The sequence below is a fragment of the Spermophilus citellus genome (assembly GCF_964194105.1).
Source record: "Spermophilus citellus genome assembly, chromosome: 1".
NCBI lineage: Eukaryota > Metazoa > Chordata > Mammalia > Rodentia > Sciuridae > Spermophilus > Spermophilus citellus.
This window is the reverse complement of record NC_138182.1, coordinates 249,012,307-249,039,727: the sequence shown is the minus strand read 5'-3', so window position 1 is coordinate 249,039,727 and position 27,421 is coordinate 249,012,307. Positions and strand designations below refer to the sequence as shown.

Here is a 27,421-nt window from a genome sequence, read left to right as displayed (position 1 = left end):
GCATGTATCAGGGATGACATTCTTACTCTCCTAAACATCATGTTGCCAATGTCAGAATCAGAACTGGACTGAGTAAGGGTCTGAGCCAGTTCGTCAATTCTTGGAAACTTATCCTGATGAGAAAAGCTGATTGAAACTAGGGTACCTATGAAGAAAGGCTGCAAGGAAACCGCATTCATCTATGCACGCATTCAGTCAGCATTTAGACCCCTCTCCTGTATTCCAGGCACTGCACGAGGCACTTGGAATGCAAAACAAAATGAGACATTGTACGCAGGGTGGGGGTGGGGAACCTTCTCAGTAGAGAAAAGTCCACATACTCTCCTATTCAAATTACATGTGGCAATAAAGGTAGGTCAACGACATCAGCTTAAGGTGTCCTTAGGCAGGACAAGAAGCAAGGATCTGAGCAGCATCTTATTTCTAAACAAGAGAACATGGTTGCGGGAGTTTTCCCTCAGCTAGATGGCAAAAGGGTGGCTTTTTAAACGCCAAGCGGATATTCAAGTTGTAAGAAGGACCTGGCACATTCTATTCTAATTGCTTCTGTCATTTATTTATTTATTTATTTATTTATTCATTCATTCATTCATTCATTAGCAAGAGGGAAGAATTGTGAGTCTTTGGAAGTGGAAGAAGTCCCTCAAAAAGGGCAGCTTTTCATAAGGGAAGCCCAATGTGTGCTGAAATACTTTGACATGGGAGAAAATAAATCGGGAAATAAGTAAATAAATACATAAATAAATAAACTCGGGCATGGAGTCGGAGGGTTTGTGTCTGGAGTAATTTCAAGGCTTTTTCCATCTCGCCTGCAGTGACAACAAGGAACGATTTGTTCACTTTATTTATTTAATTTTTAATTTAAAAGATTTTTCTTTCCCCCTTTCTCCCTCCCAGCCACTCTGGTTTGGGTTTTCCATATGACTCATAATTCCTTTTGAAAGTGGAGTCGAATTCATAAAAGTGGCGGAGGGGGAGGGAACGCTGGGAGCCCCAGGGAATCTTCACTACCTACATTGTCACTCAGCTCCAGGCGCGAGTGGAGGTCGGGGGTGGGGAAATCCAGCCTGCGCCGGGGATGGCGGATACTATTAAAGCCCTGGCGGCGCGCGGCCGGGCTGGGTGACCCGGCGGCGGGCGCGGGAGGGTCTGCGGCGGGCGGGAGGCGCTGCAGCAGCCTGGGCACGGCCGTCGCCGCCCGCGGGCGCGAGTGTGCACGGGTGTGGAAGGCCGGCGTGCGGGCCGCGAGGGGTGTGCGCGCGTGAGTCGGAGCGGGGTTCGCCCCTTGCCGGCGCCCGCCGCCCCGCCGGTGATCGCTCTCCGGCGGTCCCCGGCACCCTTGGCCCCCACGGCCGTTAGTCCGGGCGGGGGAGGGAGAAAGTGAGACTCCGTGTCATCACCATCCATTGTCAGAAGGGGAGGAAATTGGAATCCAGCAGCGGCAAGCAGCAGCTGGGCGGTCACATCTGGGAATGCAAAGCCGACCTCCCCCCCCCCCTCCTCCTCCACCACCTCCTCCTCTCTCACCCGGGATCACTTCCGAAACCACTTCGTCTTCAGCCCCTGCCTCGGCCAGAGGTTTCATTTTTAACTGAATATTTACGAAAGCTGGAAGCGTGCGAGGGGGGTGGGGTGGGGTGGAAATAGCGGCTGCTTCTTTTCCAGGGATTTATTTAATGGGGATGTGTTCAAGGCAAGAGCGAATTCAGAAGGATATCGACGTCGTGATCCAGAAGTCCAGAGCCGAGAAAGACTGCCTGTTTGCAGGTGAGTTCTCGCCTTCCCAGAGCCTCGGACCCAGAGCCAGCTTCCTCTTGCCCGCCCGCCGCCCTCCTTCCCAGTTTTCTGACCGCGACTTATGTGGCTGGGGGTGGGTGGGTTGCACGTCCCCATTCCGGGGTTCATTTGGCAACAGCTGCTGCAACGGGAGTGGGAGCCAAAAGGGGGAAGGGGCGCCAGTCTCTCCTCCCCCTCCCCCCAAGTCTAGAGCAGCCACCAGCGTTGCGGGCAGAACCCGAGTGGCCCGAGCAGAGGTCTAGGCGGAGGGGCTGGGCGTTGTATTCTAGCCCCTGGAGATGCCCGAAGCGTCCAAGTCAGCCTCCCGGGTTCCAGCAGCGGCGGCCGAGCGGGGCGGGTTGGACCCGCCGGGTTTGCGCAATGGGCTGAGCGGCGGTGGCTGGGAATGGAGCCCGCTGCGTTGCGCTGCGCTCCTCTGCTGCGCCTGGCGCCGAGGCCTCTCGGGGCCAGCGCTGGCCGGATCCCCGGCCCCTTTGGCTCCCTGGGTTCTCCGACTGGCAAGGTAGTGCCCCGGAAAGTGAAGTGATTACAAGGGTTCCCGAGGCACACAGCTCTCCAGCCTGGGGGTCGCCTTTCGTCCATTTTGCTCCCCCGAAAGAGGGATCAGATTTTGCTTTCGCAGTCTGAAGCCCGGCGGGGGCCGCTTCCGGCCGCCCGACCGGGAAATTCCCGCCGTTGCCATGGCACCCGGCACTTGTTGCGGGGGGCGGCCTCCCGTTACACCCGGCGGGGGGTGCGCAGCATCCCCTCCCGTGCGACGGGGAGCCGACACCTCTCGGCTCTCCAGCCCTCCCCTCCTGCGGGTCCAGGCCTCCCCTAAGCTCCGGTACATAAGGGGTTCAAGTCAGGATTGGGGTTAAAAGAAATCCAGTCGAGGGACAGCTTTTAACCGGACTTTCCGTTTCAGATTTCAGATACTCAGACTCCACCTTTACTTTCACCTACGTTGGCGGCCCCAAAAGGTATTTATGTGGATAGAGTTGCTTCATTTCCTGTTCACACGCTTATGTTTCCTTTGTTCTTAGCGTATTCGGTGTTCGGGGATGGTATTTTGTTTGCTTGTGTATTTAATTCTTGCCGCACTTCTTTAGCCAGGTCCCAAGTATGATGTCCCCACGTTTTACGTAGCAGAGAGAAAATAAATATGTTTGAAGTGTTTCTAAAAACCACTCTATGGGCTGTGAGCCGAACTCTTCCGTTAAAACTGTTCTGCTACAGTAGTAGATTGCTCTTGAGGCATTCTGTGGTTGATACAGCGAGCCGGTGTAAAACTGGAATGTTGGGTATGAAGTGAAATGCATAAAAGACAAAATATCACAAAATAGTTTGATCACACTGGTGATTTTCCTGAATTGTGGCTATATGTTTCCATGTTTTCTGAAGCTTGACATAAACATGTAGCCTGCCAATTCTACACACAGCTCGCTCTCTTTCTTTCTTTTTTAAGGAGTGGTACTTTAATTTTTACATTTAGTTGTAGGAAAGAATCTGGAGAGTTATGTGTAACTGGACTGGATGACTTCTATCTTTGGGGGAAGAATGAGAGGTACACATTTTAGTAGTAAATTGTCAGCTTGAAACAAGCCCAAATCCAATTTTTTATTGAGGAGGTAGAGTTAAACTGAAAGGTAGCAATTCAGATATACCTTGGTGTCTTCATTTGTGAAGTTAGGATTTTCTCCTAATCATTTTTAGGGACAATCATGGTTTAAAAAAGCAATGGCCATGTAGAAAAACTGTCAGATTTTAGCCTAAGGGGGACTCAGTTCAGCCCTGCTGTTAGGACTTGACATTCAATATCATTTGACCACATTCCAAAATATCTCTTAGCTAATGGAAACATTTATGGACATATAAATTGCAAAAAAAAAAAAAAAAACCCTCTGTAAATACTTTTTAATAGCTTGATATTAATTGAATCTTTAGAACAGTTATGATCTGTATTCTACAGCTCAGAAAACTTCAATGAAAAAGTTATCAGGTATCCCTTATAGATGGTACATCTAAGCCCCAGGTTGGGTATATTATTTACTAGTTGAAAATACAGCAGAGAATCATTGAATTTCAGCCACTTTTTTTGGAAAGAGTAAAATTACTTCATTAAATTTTGTAGTGTGCCATCATTTTTATAATGAATGGACAAAGTTAAATTAGAGTATATTTGATTAAATTAATACCACTTATACATTTAATATCCAAAGGAGATTAATAAATGACTGATGTCCTCTGTATTAATTTAACAGTTTAAATGTGCTCTGTGGCCCATTGAAAACATTCTCACACAATCGAGTGGATATCCACTGGGTTCTCTGTTGTCAGAATTGTAGCTGTTCTAGTGGAATGTGTGCACAGGAATGAGTGGGCTTTTCAACTAACCAGTTTTCTGATTGTAAGATACTTTAGTTCTTTTGGTGTTAGTTTACTGTACAACGAGGGGGTAAAGCACACACTTAATCTCTAAGATCTGTTAAATACTGCAGTTAAGATCTTTTATCAGCAAGTTACTGAACTAGCAGTTCATAAAGTTGGAGGTGGAGAAGGTATGGATGCCTCCAGGAGTAAGGCCTGCATGTTGGGATGAATAATTAACTAATCAAGATAACATCAGTTTTCACTGTTGGAGCAAGTACCAAGGTTGTTCTTAAAGAAATGTTTCCTTTTCTATGTAATTTTCTTTTTTTTTAAGAAAGTGTGTGTGTGTGTGTGAGAGAGAGAGAGAGAGAGAGAGAGAGAGAGAGAGAGAGAAATTTTTTAATATTTATTTATTTTTTGGCGGACACAACATCTTTGTTTGTATGTGGTGCTGAGGATCGAACCCGGGCCGCACGCATGCCAGGCGAGCGCACTACCGCTTGAGCCACATCCCCAGCCCCTCTATGTAATTTTCCTAAGGTTTAATGTTTTGCTTTTTTCCCTGGTTTAAATTCTTGGGACTTTGATATCTAATGTGGAACAGCCGGTGAATGAAGAAAGATAACTGGTCAAACTGCATGACTGTTTAGTCTTCTCAAACTTCTTTTACAGTACAACATCAAAAGTTGTTTTAGCTATACGTAGTATGTTAGATAATCTTTTTATTGTTTGTACTTGAGGACAGCGAGACACTTTTTTTTCCCTAAAAATTAAAATATATTGTTTTCATTACCTATATTAGAAACTGATATTTAGCTGGGTATGGTGGTGCACCTGTAATTGCTGGTAATCCCAGCAACTCAAGAGGCTGAGGCAGGAGGACCCTAAGGTCAATGACATCCTGGACAATTTAGGGAGACCTTAAGTTTTTATTTTATTTTATTTTCAAAATAAAAGAAAAAAGGGCTGCGGATGTATGTGGCTCAGAGGTTAGCATGCCCATGGATTCAATCTCCAGTACCACCAAAAACAAAGAAAACAAAACAATATTATCTATTTCCCATACTGAGTGAATACTACCATGCATTTAAAATTAAAATAATCCTGCTATATTTTGATTCTGTGCTCTGTGTGCTTGCCACCTTATAATATTGATTAATAGTGTCCTTTCGGGTAAATTAGACTTAGTTCAGCTTTGAATTAAGTGGGAGTTTTATGGAGAAATAGTACATGATTATCTTGAATTGGACTAAACTGCCTTTTCATCTGAATCATCCAGAGCATATTTCAAAAATAATTTTTTTAAACATATTTTTTTAGTTTGTCAGTGGACTTTATTCATATGTGGTGCTGAGATTTGAATCCAGTGTCTCACAAATGCTAGGCAAGCGCTGTACCACTGAGCCACAACCCCAGCCCCCAGAATAATTTTTAATTCAAGTTGTAGATAAAACTTAACATACCATTTCCTCTCTCACACTATGAATCACATCCTGTTATAAAATTTGATTTTTCATGTTAATACTAAAAAGAAATACTGAAAAGTTTTTGACCTATTAATTTTTTAAAAAAATATATTTTAGTTGTTGATGGACCTTTATTTATTTTTGTGGTGCTGGGGATTGAACCCAGGGCCTTGTGCATGTGGGGCAAGCTCTCTACCAACTGAGCTATATCCCCAGCCCTGGACCTTATTTTTTTTATTTACTTATATGTGGTGCTGAGGATCAAACCCAGTGCCTCATATTAGGCAAGTGATGTACCATTGAGCTACAACCCCAGCCCCTGTATTATTAATTTTTAAATGTTTAACATTTTGTATTTAATTTTTTTGGTATTATTAATTTCTAAAAATGTTTAATGTTCACCATTTAAAATGTTTCTCTGGAGAATAGGAAATGGCAAAGAGACTATTGTATTAAGGCTGACCAGTGGCCTAGTAAATTGGCCTTTTATTTGGTGGTCCTCTGAGGGGTAAGGTGCCTGTTAACATCTGCTGTTGTGTTTTGGACTTTAGGTGAGGAGTGAGGGGGAGAAATGGTCAGCTCAAAGACTGAGTTAATCTAATTTTTCCCAATAGGAAGGTTGATAGAATTACTGTTCTTAGATTTGGATGTGCAAACTGAGCCTCAGAGTTTAATATGCATGGTGGAATTCACTCAGTTAAACGACAGAGCCATGGTGTAAGATCTGCTGTATTGTACTCCTGGAACCTGTGGTTCTTGATGTACATTAGGGTTTTCAACCTTTTTGACCATGCAGACACTTTAACATTAAAAAAAATTAAGCAGATACTTAGTTGAGAGTTGTAATTTTGATATTTGTTGGTTGAGAAATACTTAGTGAAAATGGGGTTAAATATTATGAATTTATTAATAGCGCCGACCTAAGTTTGAAAACCTGTGGTGCATATTTAAGAATACTTAACTCTAGCAGTGGATCTAATAACATCCCTGATTGCCAAATTCCTTGGAATGACTCCACAACCATCAGAGGTACAGAGACAGCTGTGGTCTTTTTTTTTTTTTTTTTTTTTTTTTTTAAGTGAGTCCGTTTCTTTTGTTTATTTATTTGTTTTTATGTGGTGCTAAGGATTGAACCCAGGGCCTTGCATGCGCTAGGTGATCGTTCTACCACTGAGCCATAACCCCAGCCCAACATCTATGGTTTTTCTCTGGTCCTTCCTCCCAGGAGGTTTGCCAAGAACAGTCCTCTACTGTACACAATTTGAAAGTTAATCAGAATTCATTTCTTCCTCATAATTTGTGATGCTTATGATCTCCTGTTTCTTTCTCTCTTATTGATTATCAGGAAACTCCTTAAAATTCCAAAGGTTGGGGTTCTGGTTCTTCATCTTACTTGTAGTCAGACATAGAGTTAGTGGTAGAAGAAATAGGAGGGATTAAGATGGATGGTGACAGCTACAGAGGGGATAGGGAAAGTGAGTCCTAGGGGCCTGTGGTTATCAAAATCAAGGTAAGAGTGAGGGGAGCCCTGAGGTTCTGATGCTGACTTCTCTGGGAGCTGTCAGCCAAGAAAGGATTGTGAGAATGGAACTTTGAAGTTTTGAAAAACACAAATAAGAATTGTTGATTGGAAAAAAAAATCAAAGAATAAGATATACCAAAAAGAAAGAAAAAGCTAGGGGCAGTGGTGCAGGCCTCTAATCCCAGAGTCACTGGAGGCTTAAGGCAGGAAGATCACAAGTTTGAGGCCAGACTCAACAATTTAGTGAGACCTTAAGCAAGTTAGTGAGACTCTGTCTTAGAATAAAAAGGTTTGAGGATGTATCTCAGTGGTAAAGTGCCCCGGAGTTTGATCCCAAGTACCAAAAGAAAAAGAAATTTTAAAAACTATGATTTCTCTGTATTAGAGTTTATGCTTTTAGAATTTTTGTAATTTTATGTGCACATAAAATATTTAAATCTAAAGACTGTATTATCGTCTCTAGACCCCTCACTTTTTTTATGCAAGAATATAATATTTATGTTTTTCTTTTAAAAAGGATATGAGCATAAATGTTTATTAAATGGATAATTTCCCAGTTAAGGGGTAAGAGTGCATTATAAGAATTCAGATAATTATGTTAAAAGTCATTATAAAATTTGAAATGTAATATTTGGCAGAATATTTGGGGTTATCTGCTTGTGTACACCTCTGTTGTACAAATAGACACTCTTCCATGTGATTGTGGATACACTGGCATCCTTTGAAGTGTGCCCTCTGATTGTACTTTGCAAAATTCCTCAAAACACTTGGTACCTCTTTCTCCTGGGCCTTTTCACATTTTGAAACAAATAATCATTTTTGAATGTTGAGATCTTTGCTAAGCCAAATTCTCTTGAGAAGTCCTTCTTGGCACCTCCCTACTCCCCCACCGCCCCATATAATTTTGTTAGGTATTTCTTTTTTTTTTTTTTTTTTTTTTTTTTGGCAGGGAGTACTGGGAATTGAACTCGGGCACTTAACCACTGAGCCACATCCTCAGCCTGTATTAGATATTTCTAAAACTATGTTGTCACAATGTATAGATGCTTCAGTGCATGTTAAGTCCTGCAAAATCCACAGTAAGTTGAAAATATGGTACATTGAGAAAGCATAGAATATATCCAATCATAGCAACACAGTACACTGCAGAGCACTGATTCCCTTTGTGATTAAGTGGCTGATTTGGAACTGCCCAGCATTGTAAGAGTATCACACAGCATATCAGTAGCCTGGGAATAGATAAAAATTTAAAAATCAAAGTATGGATTTTTCTAAATTTGTATTGCTCTTGTGTCATCATACGGTAGAAAAACTTTAAGTGGAAATGTAATACATCAAGGACTGTCTGTATTGTAATTTTCTGTTTACATCTCTTTGATTTTGATTTTAGGGATGGGAACTTTATCCTATTCATTGTGGTTTCTCCATCCCCTAGCACACTGCCTAATATAATATTATTTCTCAATAAGTAGATGTTGAATGAATATTCAGTGAATGTTAAAGAATGTGGCAGGCAACAAGGAATTTGCTAAACTAAATGACCCAAAGAGCCCTCAAACTGGTGATCTTTCTTTCTTTCTTTCTTTCTTTTTAATTATTTTAGTTGTAGATGGACACAATACCTTTATTTTGTTTATTTAGTTTGTTTATGTGGTGCTGGGGATTGAACCCAGTGCCTCATGCATGGTAGGCAAGTGCTCTACCACTGAGCCACAACCCCAGCCCCATGGTGATGTTTCTTGCAGCAGAATTTCATGTGATCCATAGTGACAGAAATTGCCTAGCCAGATTATAAAATCTGTTCTCTGGGTGGATGTTCAAATGTTTTCAGGGACAGACAGATAATAATAGTTTAAAACAATAGGACCTTATGGAACCTTGGTGCACTGGTGAATTTGAACTATAAATGTAATTCATTCAGCTGAAAATATTAAAATTTAATTTTTGAAAAAATTAAAAGTCAAGCAAACTTTCTGGAGGCTCTAGTCACCTGGGCCCCTAATGTGTTAATTCCACTTGTCATGGAATGCAGCAGGGAGAGACAGGTAAGGCCATTTGTTTTCTTTGAACTTCCTTAGAAAAGAGAAGAATATGTGTGCTCAGGATAAGGAAATCATTGCTGTGCTCCTTGTCTATATTATCCCATCCCTGGGTTTGCAGCCAAGATAAATAGGACTGGGAAAACGAAAGAAGCAATTCCATCATCTTAAAACGATTTATCAATTTCATTATGAAAGAAGTGTAGAAATGCTCATTCTCGAAGTCTTGGAATATGCATTATTTTGAAATCATCAAGCATTCTTCAAGGTGTCAGAATGAAAAGAGTGATCATTTTTTAAAATAAAAAGTAAACATGTTCTTCTTGGCACTTGGGACTTGCTGATCATAATAAATTCATGTTACATTAGTTATCCAAAATACTGACTTTAAAAAGTGTCTTCCTTGGAGTCCTGGAAAGCTACCTCATAAGTTGGGAAGAGAGTGTGAAGGAAGCTGAATGAGGTGGTGAGGATCTGGAATTTCATATCCATTTTTAAATTGCAGCTTCTCTTTTCTGTTCTGTATAAAATTCTGTATAAATTTTTAAAGAGGGTTTCATTGTTAAATGAGGTTTAAAACCACTGATCTAAAGTAACCACCAATTTAACCCAGGTATAGCTTTATTGAAGCTTATATATTAACAAAATGTAAAGTTCATTTATTTCATGGATGAAAGTAATACCACTAATGGTATTTATTGAGCATAGTCTCTGCTGTGCTTCTTCTCTACATTACCTCATCCCTGGCTTCCAAGACAAAGAGGCATTTTGTAAGCTAATACACATTTTATAGCTAAAAAAACTGAGGCCAGAGTAATGAATGTAACTTTGAGTTAGCAACAGACAGAGTCGCAATAAATTGCAGTAAAAGTCAATGTTTATGTAAGGTTTAAGGGGCATTGGTTTAACAGGCATGACTAGAATAGTTGGAAATGTTTGGGGATGGGGAGGGATTGCCAGTGGATGTTTGCCAAGGGCAGTGCTGAAAATGCACTGTTTGGCAAGGAAAGTTCCTAAGACCAGTGCTATGCATAGCTGAAATTATGTACCCTGGCTGTGGAATCCTTATGCAAATATTTGGCTGGTTCATTTAAATTCCCCATCATTACTCTCTCCAGCATTTACAAAAAAACATTTAAGTGAAATTTCATCAATTCTAAAAATGTTTTGTAATTCTCTGCCCAGATTTGTTTTTGTAGATTGTCTTTGTAGATAAATCTTGCATTACGATAACTGCCACTGATTTAGCCAAGTTATTGACTTGTAATCCCTTTCTTTCTCTAAAATTTCTGAAATCCCATTTTTATACCTCCCACAGGAAAGACTAGTAAAAGGCTTTTTATTAATAAGACTCATGTTTCCCATTTTATTTTCATGACTTTGTTTTCTCTTCAAGTTATCTCCATACATGAGTAGACACGGACACTGGAATATTTGTCATCTTCCCCTCATCTTGGCATGTTCAAACACACCCTCATTTCCTCTGTAAAAGAAGCTTCTCTCCACAGCCTCTCCCTGCTCAGTCTCATTTGAACCAGGTGTGGGGATCACAGTCTCAAGTTTCACATGGCACCCTCCTCTCCCTCCCTTCCTCTAGTCACACTGACCTCACTGAAATCCTTGTTGGCAGCATTGCCAGTTGCCATCCCTTCCCACATCAACACTGAGTCCATGCACCACTGGCCTTGTCAGATGTGTTTTACTCTGAGCCATGTCCCTTGGCCTCTTTATTTTTTATTTTGAGACAGTTTACTTAAGGGGTGAGGGGTGGTGCTGGGGATTGAACTCAGGACCTCATGCATGCTGGGCAGGAGTTCTATCACTTGAGTTATATCCCCAGCCCTCCCTAAGTAGTTTAGGGCCTCATTAAATTGCTGAGACTGGTCTTGAACTTGTAATCTTCCAGCTTCAGCCTCCTGAATTGCTGGGATTGCAGCTTCTGACCCATCCAGACCATTTATACCTGAAGTCTTCCCCCTACCACCCCCTTAGTAGTGGGGATTGAATCCAGGAGTTTTCTAACTTTAAGCCACATTCCCAGCCCTTTTTATTTTATTTTGAGACAGGGTCTTGTTATATTGCCCAGCCTGCCCTTGAACATGTGATCCTCTTGTCTTAGTCCCCCCAGCTACTTTTTTTTTTAAATTTTTATTTAATTTTTTTAAACTTTCTTTTAGTTGTTGATGGATCTTTATTTATTTATATGTGGTGCTGAGAATTGAACCCATTGCCTCACACATGCTAGGCAAGTGCTTTACCACAGAGCTATAACCCCACCTCCCAACAACTGTTTTAGATAGAATTTGATCATTTTCGTCTGTTTGGAAGCTTTCAAATGTGACCATAGTTTTCTCCACATTGTCCTTAAATTTCTGTTCTTGGCTTGTAAGAACCACTGTCCCTACCCATTCATATCTGTTTCTTAGGCTTCCAGTTATCAATATGCTTCTGTTTCCTTATTGACCTCCCTGTCTCCATTCAACAACAGTTTAATTAATTTAGCATGCAGCTGTTCAAGGTTTGTTGATAACATCTGCATTTACAATATGGTTGTTTTGGATATGAAGATCTTTGTTTGTATTATCACAAAATCCACTTCATTTTATCTTTCCCTTGTTCACAAATGGTATTTCTGTTTATTAGAATGTATAATGTGTTTATACATAAGAAGGTTAGAATGAGAACATTAGTAGAATGAGGTGAGAATTAGAGAACAGTGAAGTCTGAGGATAGATGGGATAAGACGTGAGCAGATTGTCCCATCCATTACAGATTAATGAAACAAAAACAGCAGTACTAGTCTCTGGTGTGGTTTGTTTGCATATCCGTGATCTCCAGTTTGTGGCTGAGGCCCTCTTGGTATTAAATGGAGGATGACAAATAGTTCAACATTAAATATAAAAGGGAGACATCTATTGAAATCTGTGTACAGTCAGGTGAACTTTCCCTGTACAGGAATTAGCAGAGAGCCAGTGCCAGTTGACTTCTCAAGGTTTATTTTTGAACATTTTGAAATGTAGATTGAAAAGATGGATTTGTCAGTCAGCTATGAACTTCTGTGGTTGTTATTTTCATTGTTTTATTAAAAAAAAAACAAGTACAGGTGATGATTCAAGCATCACTTATAAAATATTTACTGTATTTAATATATAGAACTGAGGAACAGAATAATACTGCTATATTTGTTAGCTTTTCATATCTATGAAGAAAAAAATACATTCAGAAATGGAAAGCAAACAAACAAAAAATTAAGTATATAGCCTCAATTGTTGGAAGTCAGATTTTAATAAGTCAGTATTTTGTTTAGAGACTAGAATCCTAGTTACTATCAGAATGCCTTGAACATAGTCAATTTTATAATATTTATTAAATGGAGTAATATTTTCTATATTATGTAATAGCATTTCCCAAACTATTTAATTAGGTGTTAGGGTTGTGGCCAAATATGTCAGGGAAATACTTAAAAACAATATTTAACGGTTTTAATGGGTTAGTTTTTTTAGAGTCTTTTATGTAACTGTGCATTATGCATATCCAAGAGGTGAATGAAGTATCAGAGTTTTTCAGACTTATTTGATTACAGATCTGGGACATCTCAAGAGAGTTGTTTTGTGGAAAACACTTTGGCAAACTCTGCTGAGTCTTACTCATTAAAAATAGTTTTTGGGTAAACAACAGTGTAATGGAAATTGAAATTACTGATTCTTATTGAGCACTGAAGAATTTATTTTCAGCAATATTTATAGAAGTTGCTGGATGACAGGGAAGGCTTCGGTTAAAATGCATTTGGCATTTCTTGCTGCTGACTTCTGCATGAGGATTTATTTCTTTGGGTTTCTCTCTCTCCTTAGTTATGCTATATCCATTTATGATAAGGGCTCTCAACTGTTCTTACTGATCAAAGCCCCGATGTTAGCAGAGCCCTCTTTGCAGCATGATTAGAAGTCAGACTCATAAGGAAGTGTTAGATAATGATTTTGTGTAGCAGCAGTACTCATTATGTCTTCTTAAATTCTGTCACTTTGACTACAGTAGAGTTTCTTAGTGAGCAAACTGTGATGGAGTATACCTTGGAGAAGTTTATGGTGAGGGAAATCTGGAATTTGTCTAAATATTTCATTTCTTTGATAAATTACATTTTAAAAAATCAATAAGGGTATCTATTTGGTAAAATCATTTTCCCCAAGTGACCAAACAAGAAATTTTGTGAGGGATTCAAAAACATTTCTCAGACATTCCCTGTTAGTCAGGAAGCAGATTTCCTTTTCTTAGGCGGTTTTGGTCATAGAGCTTTTGGGGATACTCCTATGGACCCAAGGTGAAGCAGATATTTTGAATGATTCCTTTTAAGGTAGCAGTATTTTTATTTATTTTTTTTCCACAGTGAAGGGGGTATCAAACCCAGGGTCTTGTGTATGATTGACAAGTATTGTATCACTGAGCTAAACCCCTAGCCCTGGTACAAGTGTTATATGGGAATGCTTTGCAGTTTTGTGATTCAGGAGGATAACAGGGGCGCCTCTAGTAAATTCTAGGGTTTTTTTTTTTTTTTTTTGGGTGGGGGAGAGGTACTTGTGGATTGAACCCAAGGGTGCTTCATCACTGAGCTATGCCCCTAGCCCTTTTTATTTTTTTATTTTGAGACAGAATCTTGTGAAGAAGCTGAGGCTGGTCTCAAATTGTGATCCTCCTGCTTCACTCAGTCTCCTGAGTCTTTGGAATTACAGGTGCATGCCACCTGGCCCAGCAGATTCTAGGCTTCTTAATTTGAAAGGCAGTGAGCAGAATCTTAGCTGAATGAATTCTTTGGGCCTCACTATGTTATTGAAGCTGTCCTTGAATTTATAATCCTGCCTCAGCCTCCCTAGGAGCTGGGATTATAGGAATGTGCCACAGTAACCAGTGCACGTCATTGATCTTCTTAAGAGCAGAGTCTTAGATTGACTGGGAGAACTAAGCTGAATGCTGAAATCTGCCTGATGGATAAAAGCTATGCAGTCATCATTTCTCATTAAAATGCACCACAGCTAGACATGCAGGAAAAAAAAAGTCTTCAGCTGAAAAGCAGTTATTACTTTATTATCACCACAGAATTTGAAATGATTTCTACAGTGAATGGTTGGATGTATTTTTACTCAGCTGAGAAAAAAGTTTGAAATAATTCACTGTAAGTCAAATTCTTTTTATTTCTATTTCTTTTTATCTCTGTGTTTTTCTAGAGCAGTACGTCCTTATGGGGAAACCAGCCTAGTATAGTGATTTCAGTGAGTATTAATTAGGTGATATCAATAAGACTACTGTTTTTGGTTGAATTTTGCTCCATATTGATGAAACATGGGCCAAGAAAAACTTTAAATTTAATCTTTTGAAATCATTAGTTGGATTTACAATGATCTTTGTTTTGACTTCCTATGCCATTAATTAAATATTTCTAGTGTCTTCAATTCTTTTTTTTTTAAATACACTCTACTGTCATGTATATCTACCTTTATTTTATTCATTTTTATGGTGCTGAGGATTGAACCCCCAACACATGCAAGGCAAGCACTCTACCACTGAGCCACAATCCCAGTCCTGTGTATTCAATTCTTGATATTTAATATGACCAGAATCCTTTCAGCTGTAGGTATCTGTCAGGGAAAAAAAAAATCTAGTTATGGCAGATAATCTTTACTAAAGATTTTTTTTTTCTTCTTTAAACAGAGAAATGATAGTTCTAGCCTCTGGAATGAATTTTGGAAAATGTTACATTTTAAATGTACTTTAAAAGTCTAAGGCCAAGACATTTTAGCTTCTAGATAAGGATTCTGATCTGTAGAAAATTGCAGTTTTTTTTTTAATTTTAAGCATATAAATTTGAATCAGATAAATGTAAAATTAGCTAATTCTTTTTATTAAGTAAAAGTGCCTTGGCACAAAACTAAAATGGATAACCAATATAGTTTTGGTATGTGTCTAATTGCATGTAAGCAAATTAATATTTTATATTAATGGAAATCTACCATCAGTTTTATTCAGATGTATATTTTAAAACTAAAGCAAGTAATAGTCACTTAGTATTTCAAGAAATGTTAGTAACTACTACAAAAATTCTATGCCTACTAATTCTCCCTCCCCCTTTTGTGGTGCTAGGGAAGGAACCCAGGACTTTGTGCATGCCACCTACCACTGAGCCATCCTCAGCCCTATGCCTAATAGTTTTCTGGTAACCATAGAAATAATACTGAATAATACTAGTCACTTTTCACAAGAAGTCAATTAGGAATTGGTGGTGTAACGTTTCTGTTGTTGAATACTGAGCTTAAATGAGACCTGCTTTAAATGTTTCTGCCCCCTTTTACATGCACATACCTGTAAAATTTGTTGCAGTTGCAATGTGTTTTAGGATCTACCCCTGCCCCAAAAGTACAAAGATAACACTGTACACTACATTTTCAGACCTTAAGTATAATTAAGAATATAATAATATATACCTATATATCTGGATAGATATGTAGATGTGGATAGGTAGATATAGAATATGAAAGAGAAGATTAGAGATTCCAGAGGTGAGAAGCATTAATTAATTGAATTACTTTGGAGATCTTTTTTTTTGGTTGCGGGGGGAGAGAGGTATGTTTTCAGAAAGAAGTGTCAAAACTGCATTCTCAATTACCGCTTTTAGAACCACCATACACATATAGAGTTGGTTTTGTGTCTCTGGGTTTTGTGTGTGTGTGTGTGTGTGTGTGTGTGTGTGTGTGTGTGTGTATAGGAGGCGGGTAATGGGAATTGAAACCCAGGAGCTCTCTACCACTGAGCTGCATCCCCAGCTCTTTCTGGTTTTGATTCTGAAACAGGATCTCACTAAATTGCCCAGGCTGGCCTCCAGCTTGGGTCCTCCTGCCTCAGCTTCCTCAGCAGTTGGGATTAAAGGCATGTACTGCTGTGCCTTAGCTACATAAAATTCCTTATGAATATAAATTGGACTGAGTTTACTGGCTGAATTTACAGTCAAAACAGTAAAAACATTTTCAGGGCTTATGAAATTGCATGTTTTTTGAAAGAAAAGTTGCAAATATTGGGTGAGTTTTAAGATTATTTTAAAATTATTTATAATTCATGATAATAGAGTGGTATAACACTCTATAGTGCTAATATCTAATCAGTGAATTAACATCATTATTTCTCCTAATTAATCAATGAAATTACTTATTCTCACTGAGTTGTGACTTTATCATCTGAGAAATGGCAGGAATTTTTCAGGGCTTTCAGGATCTGAATAGTGCACTGGGTATGGAGGACCCCAGGATGACCCAGATGGCTCAGCTAGAAGGACTCACAAGACTCAGAAAAATCTGCTGTACTCATGGTTTATCACAGTAAAAGATTGAAATTAAAATCATCAAAGGACAGATGTTTTGGGGACAAAATCTGGGAGATACTGGGCACAGGCTTCCAGATGTCCCCTCCTTGGAGTCACATGTGCTTAATTCTCCCAGCAACAAAGTGTGATAGCATTTGCTGATGCAAGTGTTGTCAACCAGGGAACCTCACAAGAGCCTTGGCGTTCAGGTTTCTTTTTGTGGGGTCAGCCAGGCATATGCAGTACCTTTGCGACTGACTTTAGCTATTCAGATGCCAGGCTTGCAGAGCAAAAACAAGTTTTCACTGCAAACCACCTTTGTTAGCACAAACTATCTGATCAGTGTTGTGTGGCCCAGAACCTGGGCAAACAAAACCACTCTTACCAGTAAAATATCCCGAGAGCTCACAGCTCATTTTTTAGGAGCTGGCAAAAAAAGGCTAGTCCTAAAGACAGTCCTTTCTTAGGAACTTGCAGGGTTTGAGTACCCAGGTCTGCTGAGTTAACCCTTTCCTGCACAGATGCTGACAAGTGTTCAGCACAGGGCCATGCTATTCTCAGCACCAGTTCAGTTCCAGTTCCTGGAGACTGTGAGCAACATGAGCAAGAGAATAAGGGAAAAATAATTGCCATTTTGTGAGCATTCACCCTGATTTGAAAAGAGAAAATTTTCTTAATTTAAGGTGGTACTAAAATGTAAGATATACTATCTTGAATAATGATTTGTAATTAAAAAACTATATTAAATATATACAAAAGTAAAAATAAAAATCAACAGCATACATTGATTATTTTTAATTGCATATATTCTTTATTTTCAGTGTTTCAAAGTCCAGGTTGAAACCTTTGTTATTTTCAGTCTGAAGATTCTCTAGACTCACTTTTGGCCTTTATCAGATCCCTGCAGCATTCCTGCAATAATGCTTTTCCTTTCTCATGGTCTGTGTTCCTAATCTTCATCTTTACCTACAGCTTTAGAATATATAGTTGTTTTTTTTGTTTGAAAAATTCTAATTTTGGTCTACATTTCTTCCTTGGTTAATTTTGTATTTTTTTTTCTTTCTTTAATTGAGGTATATATCATTATAAATTAAATAGTGTCTCTGGAAAGTTGACTAAAACCCACTTCAAGGCCATGAGCCATTTTCTTGGATGTCTCTCATGATGCACCAGCCTTCCCCATCCTTTGAGAGACTGGGTATGTTCTGATGGCATTTGCAGTTTCTGCTGGATTTTCTTGCATTGCTTGATGTGATAATCCTCTCCAAAGGAAAAGAGAATCTTTATTTCAGAGGTGCTTTGTAGCTTTACCCAATAGGGTAAATGGTGATTCCAGTGTTAGTGACCCAGGAATGACAGTCAGATGAAGTGAGATATTCTGTTGAGAGCTAAGTTCTCATTTTTGTTGACAACGATAGATAAATATCACAACTTCCTCCTAACAGTGGTTAGGAAGTTTCTTTTTTGTTGTTAATGACTGAACCCAGGGTGCTTAACCACTGAGCCATATCCCCACCTCTTTTTTATATTTTATTTTAAGACAGGGTCTCACTAAGTTACCTAGGCCCTTGATAAGTTGCTGAAGCTGGCTTTGAACTTGTGATAATCCTGCCTCAGCCTCCAGAGAAAGTTTGTCTTGATACATACTTTAAACCTATACAGGTAGAAAACATGAATCTTTTAATCAAGAAAATGTAAAAACGGAGTTAATGTTTATTTGAGGAAAAATATTAATGCTAACTTGAATAATTAATATGGAATACACAAAAGAGATACAAATATTTCCCAATTCCTGCTTCTAAATTACTCTGAAATTTTCCCCAGCAGATTTCTCATTTACTGTGAATATAGAATATCTGGAGAATCTATTAGAAGGAAAGGGTAGCTGGAGCAATCTTCATGCACATTGATAGGCCCAGCCTGGGCTGCCTCAACATTTACATTTTTAAGTAAAATATCTGCTTGATAATTTAAACTATTTTAAGCAGTCTGATAAAGGGAAAAATGTTCGGATTCTATGAGAAGAAGGGTATTTTGGGACCCAAGGGTTCATTGTCAGGCTGCTTTCTTCATTATCCTAAATTACTGATTGGTGCCCTTTATTTTCCTATTTTTATATATATATATATATATATATATATATATATATATATATATATATATATAAACAGTTCCCTCTCTTGTGCTCATACTCTACACATCTCTACAAGCTTCCAGTTTTTCCCTTCAGTCACAGTGAATGGTGGTTGTGGAGGTGTTATATCAGGTGAGATGGGAAACAGGAAGGGCGAATGAACTTGAGACTGTTTAGTGCTCCTTCATTCACTCTGCTTCTGTCTTTCTGTGATACACAGTATCACACAAGATGGGCATGGAGGCCCACACTGTAATCCCTGCTCCTCAGAAGGTAGGATTGCAAGTTCACAGACAACCTCCGTGATTGAGGCCATGTCTCAAAACAAATACACACACACACACACACACACACACACAAGTCTATACTTCTTTTTGCAGAGCTGTGTATTGAACCCAGAGCGTTGAGCATGCTAGGCAAGCAGTCTACCACTTAGCTATGTCTCCAGTCCTTTTTATTTTTTTTTTTAAGACATGATCTCCTTAATTTGCCCAGGCTGACTTTTCCCTCAGCCTCCTTTAAAGGAAATACTTGTTAGCAACGTGAGTTAATCTTCCCACCATACCAGCATAAGTGTATTGATCCCATACACTCAGTAAAGAAAACATTACTGACATTAAGTATGTTTAATTTTTGTAAGTCTTCCATATAGCATTAATTTAGAAACTAACCGTTAAAAAGAGGAAACCTAAGTGATATTAGGATCCAGGCGGTTAGAAATGGTAAAGGATTATAAAATTGGATTTCAACAAAAAAAGTAAAGCCTGATAGATTTGCACACATTTAGGTAGCTCTGTCTACTTCGTCAGGACCTGAAGGCATGCCTGATTTTCGTAATCAATGCATTGCCACCAAAACAAGCAGAAATTACTTTTGGTGCCTGATGGCTCATGTATATATTATGTGTTTTAGAAATTTTGCCAGTAGTTTAAATTTTATAAATGCTCATAAATTTAAGAGAGAAACTTTAGTTTAAACTAATTTGCATAGATAATTTCCCTAATGGCACATAAGTAGGTTTTAGTTCCAACTGAAAAGAATATGTATTAGTGTGGATATATCTTATCCCATTAGAAATTATTATTTTCTTTTATTATTATTATTATTATTATTATTATTATTATTTTATTTTTTGTTTTTTGGACTAAGGATTGGGGCACTCAATCACTAAGCCACATCCCTAGTCCTGTTTTGTTTTTTATTTAGGAATAGGGTTTCCCTGAGTTGCTTAGTGCCTCACTGTTGCTGAGGCTGGCTTTTAATTTGTGATCCTCCCATCTCAGACTCTCCAGCTGCTGGGATTACAGGTGTGCACCACGGTGCCCAGCTTATTATTGTTTTTTGTGGTATTGGGGATCAACCACAGGGCCTCACACATGCTAGGTAAGCACTCTACCACTAAGATTCATCACTATTTTTTGAAATTTTTAATAAGATCTTAATTATTCAAGTATCTGTCATTTAAAAATTTGTTTTGGGACTGGAGTTGTGGCTCAGTGGTAGAACGCTTGCCTGGTATGTGTGAAGCCCTGGGTTTGATCCTTAGCACTGCATATAAGTAAATAAAAAAATGAAAAATACATTAAAAACTAAAAAAAAATTTTAATTGTTTCAATAAAATTCAGTTGAGCAATTCAAATTTGTTCTCTCATTATTTGTAGACTCCTCCTATTTGTAGACCCCCCCTTTTTTTACCTTACAATGAGGTGAATTTGGCTTTGAATTCTTTTTTTTTTTTTTTTTTTTTTAAATGTGGTGTTGGAGATTGAACCCAGGGCCTTGTTCATACGAGGCAAGCACTCTACCAACTGAGCTATATCTCCAGCCCTCATTCACTTTTGAAGGTTTGTTGGATTACTGATCTCTGTGACAACTGTTTAATTATCCTTGATGTGGTTAGTGACTTTAAAACATTGCTTTTTAGATTCTGTGTGCTTAAAATGAAATGTTTAGCATTGATAAGCTGAAGAGGAGGAATGGTTCACAGTCCAATTTTATATCCACAGCACAAGTTTACATTTGATTTATTAATTTCACAAGTTTTAAATTGTCTAAGAGCTTCATATAAAATATATTTTCAATTTCATCTAGTGTGAAGTATTTGATCCCAACTAAAATTAAACTCCTCTTTGAAGTTGTAGAGGAGATTGGAGTCAGAAGAGTTTCTTTTAACCTCTTTAAGCTTCTGTGAGTTGTAGGTCTAAGTAAAAAAAGAAAAAGTTTATTTTTGCAGCATTTGGGGATTGAACCAAGGACCTGGAATGTGCTAAGTAAGCACTCTGCCACTGAGCTATATCTCCAGCCCCAAGCCACTCTGTATAATCATTAAAGAAAGACTATTCCTTGTGGGTACTGTAAGACGTTTAAGGGACATTTCAGCACTTAACCACCTCAATCCCATCCTTCCTTTTCCCTGCACCTTGTTTTGTTTTTCCAATTTATTGCTTGTATTATGATGTGAACAGAAAACAACGCTTGTTAGAATTTTGTTCAAAATGCTAGACATTCTTAAAAAACCTGAGAGAGAATATAAAGACATAATCTTGTGGTATTGATGGTTTGAGACCATTCTGTGTTTTTTTTTTAAATCTTCTTAATTTAGAGTTATTTCATGTCTGACTTAGAGGTTTGACTAAGTAAGTGTAAGTGTTGTATACAGTACTACTTGCTATATAGGCATTAGTGCACAGAAAGTTTGCTCTTTGATCAAGGCTGTGCCATTGAAAGCTTGTTGTGGCTATATTCTGGAAAAACAGATCTGAGCTGAGAGCATTACTGAATACAGACAGGGCATGAAGTATGTCAAATATTTGATGCCACTTCTTTTGTTTTTAAATTGTTCATCTGAATATGAATGAAAAGGTCATCTACCAAGTAGTGAAACCAACATTTTGCTAAGCTAAATTTTAATGAAATCATTTGGACTTTTTTATAGTTAATTAACATTTTCAGTTCATGTGCTAATACTAATTCTGCTTGTTGGAGAGAAAGAAATGGTCTTCAGTATGACAACCAACAAGTTGTCTAGTTTATGACAAGTTGGTTGTCATAAACTAGAATTTTGGCATTTTAAATATCACGTTTTAAGTTAAAAAATATTGCCTGTGTCTTACAGCAAAGAGATTATATTTGTTGGCTGTGTTCCTTTAATCTTTGCTTTATCAAATTAAGCCTAGAGGCCTTACACTATTTAAAATTTTCAAATTAGGTCATTTAGATGTTGTGTTGGACGTCCAGTTCATAAATAGTATCCTTATCCTTAGTGAAGATGAGATATAGCTATATCCTGTTATCTATGGACCAGAGGTTAACAAGTAATAAGGATATTTCAGTAAACTGGTTTACTGTGATCTCTTGGATAGGAGTGTGATGACCTTTTTTACCCCCTGAACTAATATTGGAAAATGTGGTTTAATAGGTGTGTATGAGCACCTTTTGGGAGGGCAGAAGAGAAAGCTTCAATCAGGACTGACCTAGAAACCCTTGGTCCCAGTGTTTGTGGACTAGGAGGGGCAAGGACTGAAAAAGGAGTTTTAAAAAGCTGTGGAATGGTAGAATACAGATTAGCAGCAAAACCCTGGGATCCATCATGCAGAGATTGAGGAGAGTTCCTGTGGTAATGCAGCCAGGGGTTCAAATAGAAAGTCACCCACATAGGAAATGATTCAAATACCCTGATCCTCCCTGGACTATGAATGTTTTATTTACTTTGAGGAAGTTGTTTAACCCTTCTCATAGATTTCATCAATTTCAGAGTAATGTAAAAACATTTACCCTTTGGCTATTTTACAAGGATGTTGACAATTAATTATATTTAAAAGAAAGTAGTGCAGTGAACTCCCAGGAGATAGAACTGTTTATCATTTCTCTCATCATTCATTCTTTATTTGTTCATTTTACAAATATTTGTTGAATACTAATTATAATGAAGATATTATACCAGGTGCCCTGATTGGGAATATAAAGATGAATGATTAGGGTGACTTCTGCCCTCATTATGTTATGCATTCATATTTTTTTTTTAAAGAGAGAGTGAGAGAGGAGAGAGAGAGAGAGAGAGAGAATTTTTAATATTTATTTTTTAGTTCTCGGCGGACACAACATCTTTGTTGGTATGTGGTGCTGAGGATCGAACCCGGGCCGCACGCATGCCAGGCGAGCGCGCTACCGCTTGAGCCACATCCCCAGCCCTGCATTCATATTTTTAACACTCCCATTTTAATGAGTAATTTACTGGGATATAATATTGCTAGTCTCAGCAAGAGTTGATCTTTGACTAATATCTCTGTCACATATTTTCACTTAGTATATTTATTTTTTCTTTCTAAATTTAGAACTCTTTATTTTTCCTGTATTGTCATCAGTGCTCAATGAGTTATATTTTTCTCACCAAAACAATGCATGTCTACTTTGTATGACAGATTCAGATTTTTTATGAAACTATCACTAAGTCAAACATTTTAAAAAAGAACACCTAACATTCTTATTTTAGAATTAAAGAATGTATTAGGCAATGTAGCAGTGTTCAGAGATTATTAGAGCTGTAAGATTAACAGATTAATCTATTTGATAGTTTAATACTTTAATGAATTATTGGCATGTAGCTATAGCAGGTAGGTTGTGGCTAGAGAAGTAGGTTATTGGGGGCATGGTATTGACTATATATTGTCCCTATTCTTTTCTTTTCTTTTCTTCTTTCTTTCCTTCTTTCTTCCCTTCTTTCTTTCTTTCTTTCTTTTTTTTGCTGGTGTGGTGGTGCTGGTATTGAACCCAGGACCTTGTGCATGCCAGGCAAGCACTTTACCAGCTGAACAATATCCCCAGCCCATGCTCCTGGTTCTTTTTGCTCCACTTTCTGGCTGCTGTGAACTGAGCAGCTTTCCCCCTGCCTTGCCCTTCTGTAATGATCTGCTGTTTCACCTCAGGCCCAGAGGTATGGAGTTGGCTGAGCATGGACTGAACCTCTGAAACTGAGAGCCCAAAATGGACTTTTCTAGGTAGATTTTGAACACAGCAATGAAAAACTGACTAATATAAGAAGCATATATACATTGATCCACAAGATTGAATTAAAACATGTTAATTATCCAAGGACATTTAGGCATTTTCTATAAACATTTATAGTGCTATTCTAGATTAATACTAAACTATTTCCTAGAAGGTGGGTGAAGGTTTCTTAGCTTAGGTTGGTTTTGGAGTTTATTAAATAATGAGTATTAGACAATTTTGACTATTTATCTGAAAATGTTGATTTTTCAGTCTGAACAAGGTGAGAGTAGATATATTCATATTGTATATTTGAGTTTCTCCTCTGTTTGCAAAAACAAACAAACAAAACAAGTAAGACAGGAAAAGACAGTGCTCCTAAAGGTGGTGTATTTCGCTTCTTGATTTATTTCTCAGTTTTGGTTTGTACTCTTTGTTCCCACACCCCCACTCCCTCTTTCCAGGATTGGGGATTGAACCTAGGTGTTCCCTACTGAAAGGAAAGGGAGGAATCTGGAGATGGGCCAGCGAGAGATGAAAGTCAGACCTGGCAGAGATACACAGGAGAGCTGACAAATACAGGCACATAACTCCATAGAGAGGCAAAACAGGCTTGGGGTTTGGGATTTTTATGGGGAAGGCTCTAGGATTAGAGACAGGTGGGTATGAGGGAGTGGTATGCCCTTGGGGGCGGGAAAGAATGTGGGCGGTGTTGGGTTGGGTTGGTAAGTGAGAGTGGTGAGCCTTTCTCAGAAATGCCCTTGGGCAAGAAAATGAAATTTTTTTAAAGTGGGGCTTTCACTTAAGATGGCTGTCCAGATGCTAAGCAAGGACTCTACACCTAGCACAGAGCTTAATCCCCAGCACCTTTTTTTTTTTTTTTTTTTGAGACAGGATCTCTGAATTACGAAGGCTGGTTTCAAAGTTGTGATCTTTCTACCTCAGCCTCCTGACTGGAATGATAAACTTGAACCACTACACCCTGCTGGGGTTTTGCTTATAGAAAAGGAAAGCAATAGTCTGAAATTAGGAATATGTAGCCTTTGTCACTGCTGAATATTGCAGATTAGTTTTTTTTTTTTTTTTTTTTTTGGCAGAGTGGGGGTAGTTGATGTTACATACAATAGTTAGGCATAATCTGTTAACATGTAAGAATTCTGGGGCTAGGGTTGTAGCTCAGTGACCTCACATGCATCAGGGCCGAGGGGTTGGTTCCCAGCACCACAAAAAGATAAACAAATCAAAATAAAGATATTGTGTCCATCTACAACTAAAAAAAAAAAATTTAAATTCGTAAGTATTCTGAATTTATGTGAAAATTATTGGCTGAAAAGTGCCATATTGAGAATTATGGTGACAGCTAAGGATTTATATATTCACGTATTCTGTTTCTTTTCAATTTAAGTAATATCATCAAAATGATAAAATGCCAAAATGTAGTCTTGACAGCATCAGGAACCAACTTCTGCATAAATCACATAGGTTTATCAGAGCATTCAGGGCTATATTATAGGGTTAAACTAATGTTAGGGATCCAGTGTCTGAAATGATTTCTCCAAACCTACTTTACTTGCATATTATAGCATGAACTTTTAAAAATGATTATCATCAAGATGGCTACTTTGAAAGCCAGGAGCTTAGAAAGTGTCACAGATGGCATCTTGCCTCCAGTTCTTCCCCTGAAGGGGGTGTGGAATACGAGTGATTATGGTCTCTTTGTGGGTGGTGTGCTTGTCAGGCAGTTGGCACTTTGGTTCTGCTGTAGTTCTTTTTGTGAAGATGGTCAAATCATTTACTGTCTGTTGCTTCAGCTGTCCCATTTATAAAACAGTTGCTATAGACTACTTAACTATGAGCTTCTTTCTCAAAAGTGCAAATTTTAGGAAATTTCTAATCATTCTCTCTGCATTTGGTCTAAACATGTTGTTTGTAGTTGATTGAAGAATGGAGCCAGTAAGCAGGGTTTCTGGAATGCCTGGTCACTGTCCCCGCACATGGACAGCCACAGAAGAGCTTTCATGTCTTGATTTTTGTGCACATTAGCATGCCTTCATTTGCTGATGACACAATATTCTACTCAGACTGGCTTAAATAAAAGGGGATTTTCTTGTTTACTTAATTCCCAGTTCAATGGTAAATTGTCTTTCTGGGTTGATTGATTTAAGGCTTAACACTCTTCAAGGGTTTGGTTTCTTTTTGGAAGTGAGTGTTGCCTTCCATGTTAGCTAGTGTTGTTTCCCCATGGGATTGCAGGACAGTTGCAGACAACTCCTGGGATTCTTCCTTTCCCACGTCAAGAGAGGCGAGTTACTTTTAGAAGTTGATTATTTTAGTCCTAAATTCCATGTCCCATCGCCAGAGTCAGGAGTCAGGGATAAAATGAGCTATTCCCATAGTAGCTATCTTAAAGAAGATGATATCATAATAAGTAGCAGGAACACTTTTAAGAAAACATTTCTAAGAATCATATGTTGGTCTGGGTGTGGTGGTGCAGGCCTATAATCCCAACAGTTTGATAGGTTGAGGTAAGAGTCCCCCCCCCCTCCCCCCCTTGGTCCTGGGGATTGAACCCAGGGGCACTTAACCACTGAACCACATCCTCAACCCTTTTATTTTTATTTTATTTAGAGACAATCTCACTGAATTGCTTAGGGCCTCACTAATTGCTGAGGATGGCTTTGTCCTGCCTCAGACTTTCAAGCTGCTGAGATTATAGGCAAGCGCCACTAAACCTGGCAGGGTAGTGGTTTTGAGTTCATGCTGGACAATTTAGTGAGATCTTGTCTCAAAAAGGGATGGGGATGAACTCAGTGGTAGAGCACCCCTGGGTTCAGTCCTTAGTGCATTCACAAACAAAGGAAGGAATAGGTACTGATGTAGCATCCTCAAAGTCCATCAGAGTGAGGATTTTTCCATTTGATTCTAAATTTATTTTTTTACTTGGTCTCAAAATCTAGGGGAAAATAGGAACTTATCTTAAGCAAATAAATGTACTGTGCTTAGAATAGTTCAATGTAACAGAGCATATGACCTGTGTAACACATGCCAATATTTCTACCATGAACCTTAAGATTCGTGGTGAGTAAGCATTGCAAAAAAGGAAGCTTCAGCCAGGCTCAGTGGCGCTCATCTAATCCCAGCAGTTCAGGAGGCTGAGGCAGGACGATCATGAATTCAAAGCCAGCCTCAGCAATAGCAAGGTACTAAGCAACTCAGTGAGACCCTGTCTCTAAATAAAATACAAAATAGGGCTGGGGATGTGGTCCAGTGGTTGGGTGCTCCTGAGTTCAATTCCTGGTACCAAAAAAAAAAAAAAAAAGGAAGCTTCACACAAGGTAGAGATTCATCTGGAAGTATATCGGAATATGATATAATGAATCACCCCAGTTTTTGGACAATTTTAAAGTTCATTTAGAGTTTATAAGATATTAATGTAGGTTTTGAATCCACATAGATGACATGAAATATGTATGAATATTATTGGGATTAATGAATCAGGTAAGTTGTATCTGTAAAATGTAATTAAGTTCTCAAATTACTAATATATGCCTAGAGAGTAACTTTATCTTGACCTTTTCTTTCTTTTTTCTTTCTTTCTTTTTTTTTTTTTTTTTTTTTTTTTTTTTGGTACTGAGGGTTGACCTATTCAGGGAGCTCTATCACTGAACTATATTAGCAGCCCCTTTTATTTTTTATTTTGAGATAGGGTTTCTAAATTTTCCAGGCTGGCTTTGAACTTATGACTGCCTTCATAATCTTGCAGTCTCCTGAGTCATTGAG

General features: G+C 38.5%; 1 protein-coding gene across 4 annotated transcripts in view; it reads left to right on the top strand.

The window, feature by feature from the left end:
• Positions 1 to 1,234: 1,234 nt before the first annotated feature.
• PARP8 (poly(ADP-ribose) polymerase family member 8) overlaps positions 1,235 to 27,421 on the top strand; it is a 177,247-nt gene continuing 151,060 nt past the window's right edge. For 3 of the 4 annotated variants that reach the window (XM_081280687.1, XM_081280685.1, XM_081280684.1), the window contains exons 1-3: positions 1,446 to 1,578; positions 1,666 to 1,767; positions 2,705 to 2,759. In XM_081280687.1, coding sequence (XP_081136813.1) covers positions 1,473 to 1,578; positions 1,666 to 1,767; positions 2,705 to 2,759 — 263 coding nt within the window. In that variant the 5' untranslated portion in view covers positions 1,446 to 1,472. Of the gene's footprint in view, positions 1,262 to 1,445; positions 1,579 to 1,665; positions 1,768 to 2,704; positions 2,760 to 27,421 lie in introns of those variants that run through there. The other variant, XM_081280686.1, reaches the window with a different exon arrangement.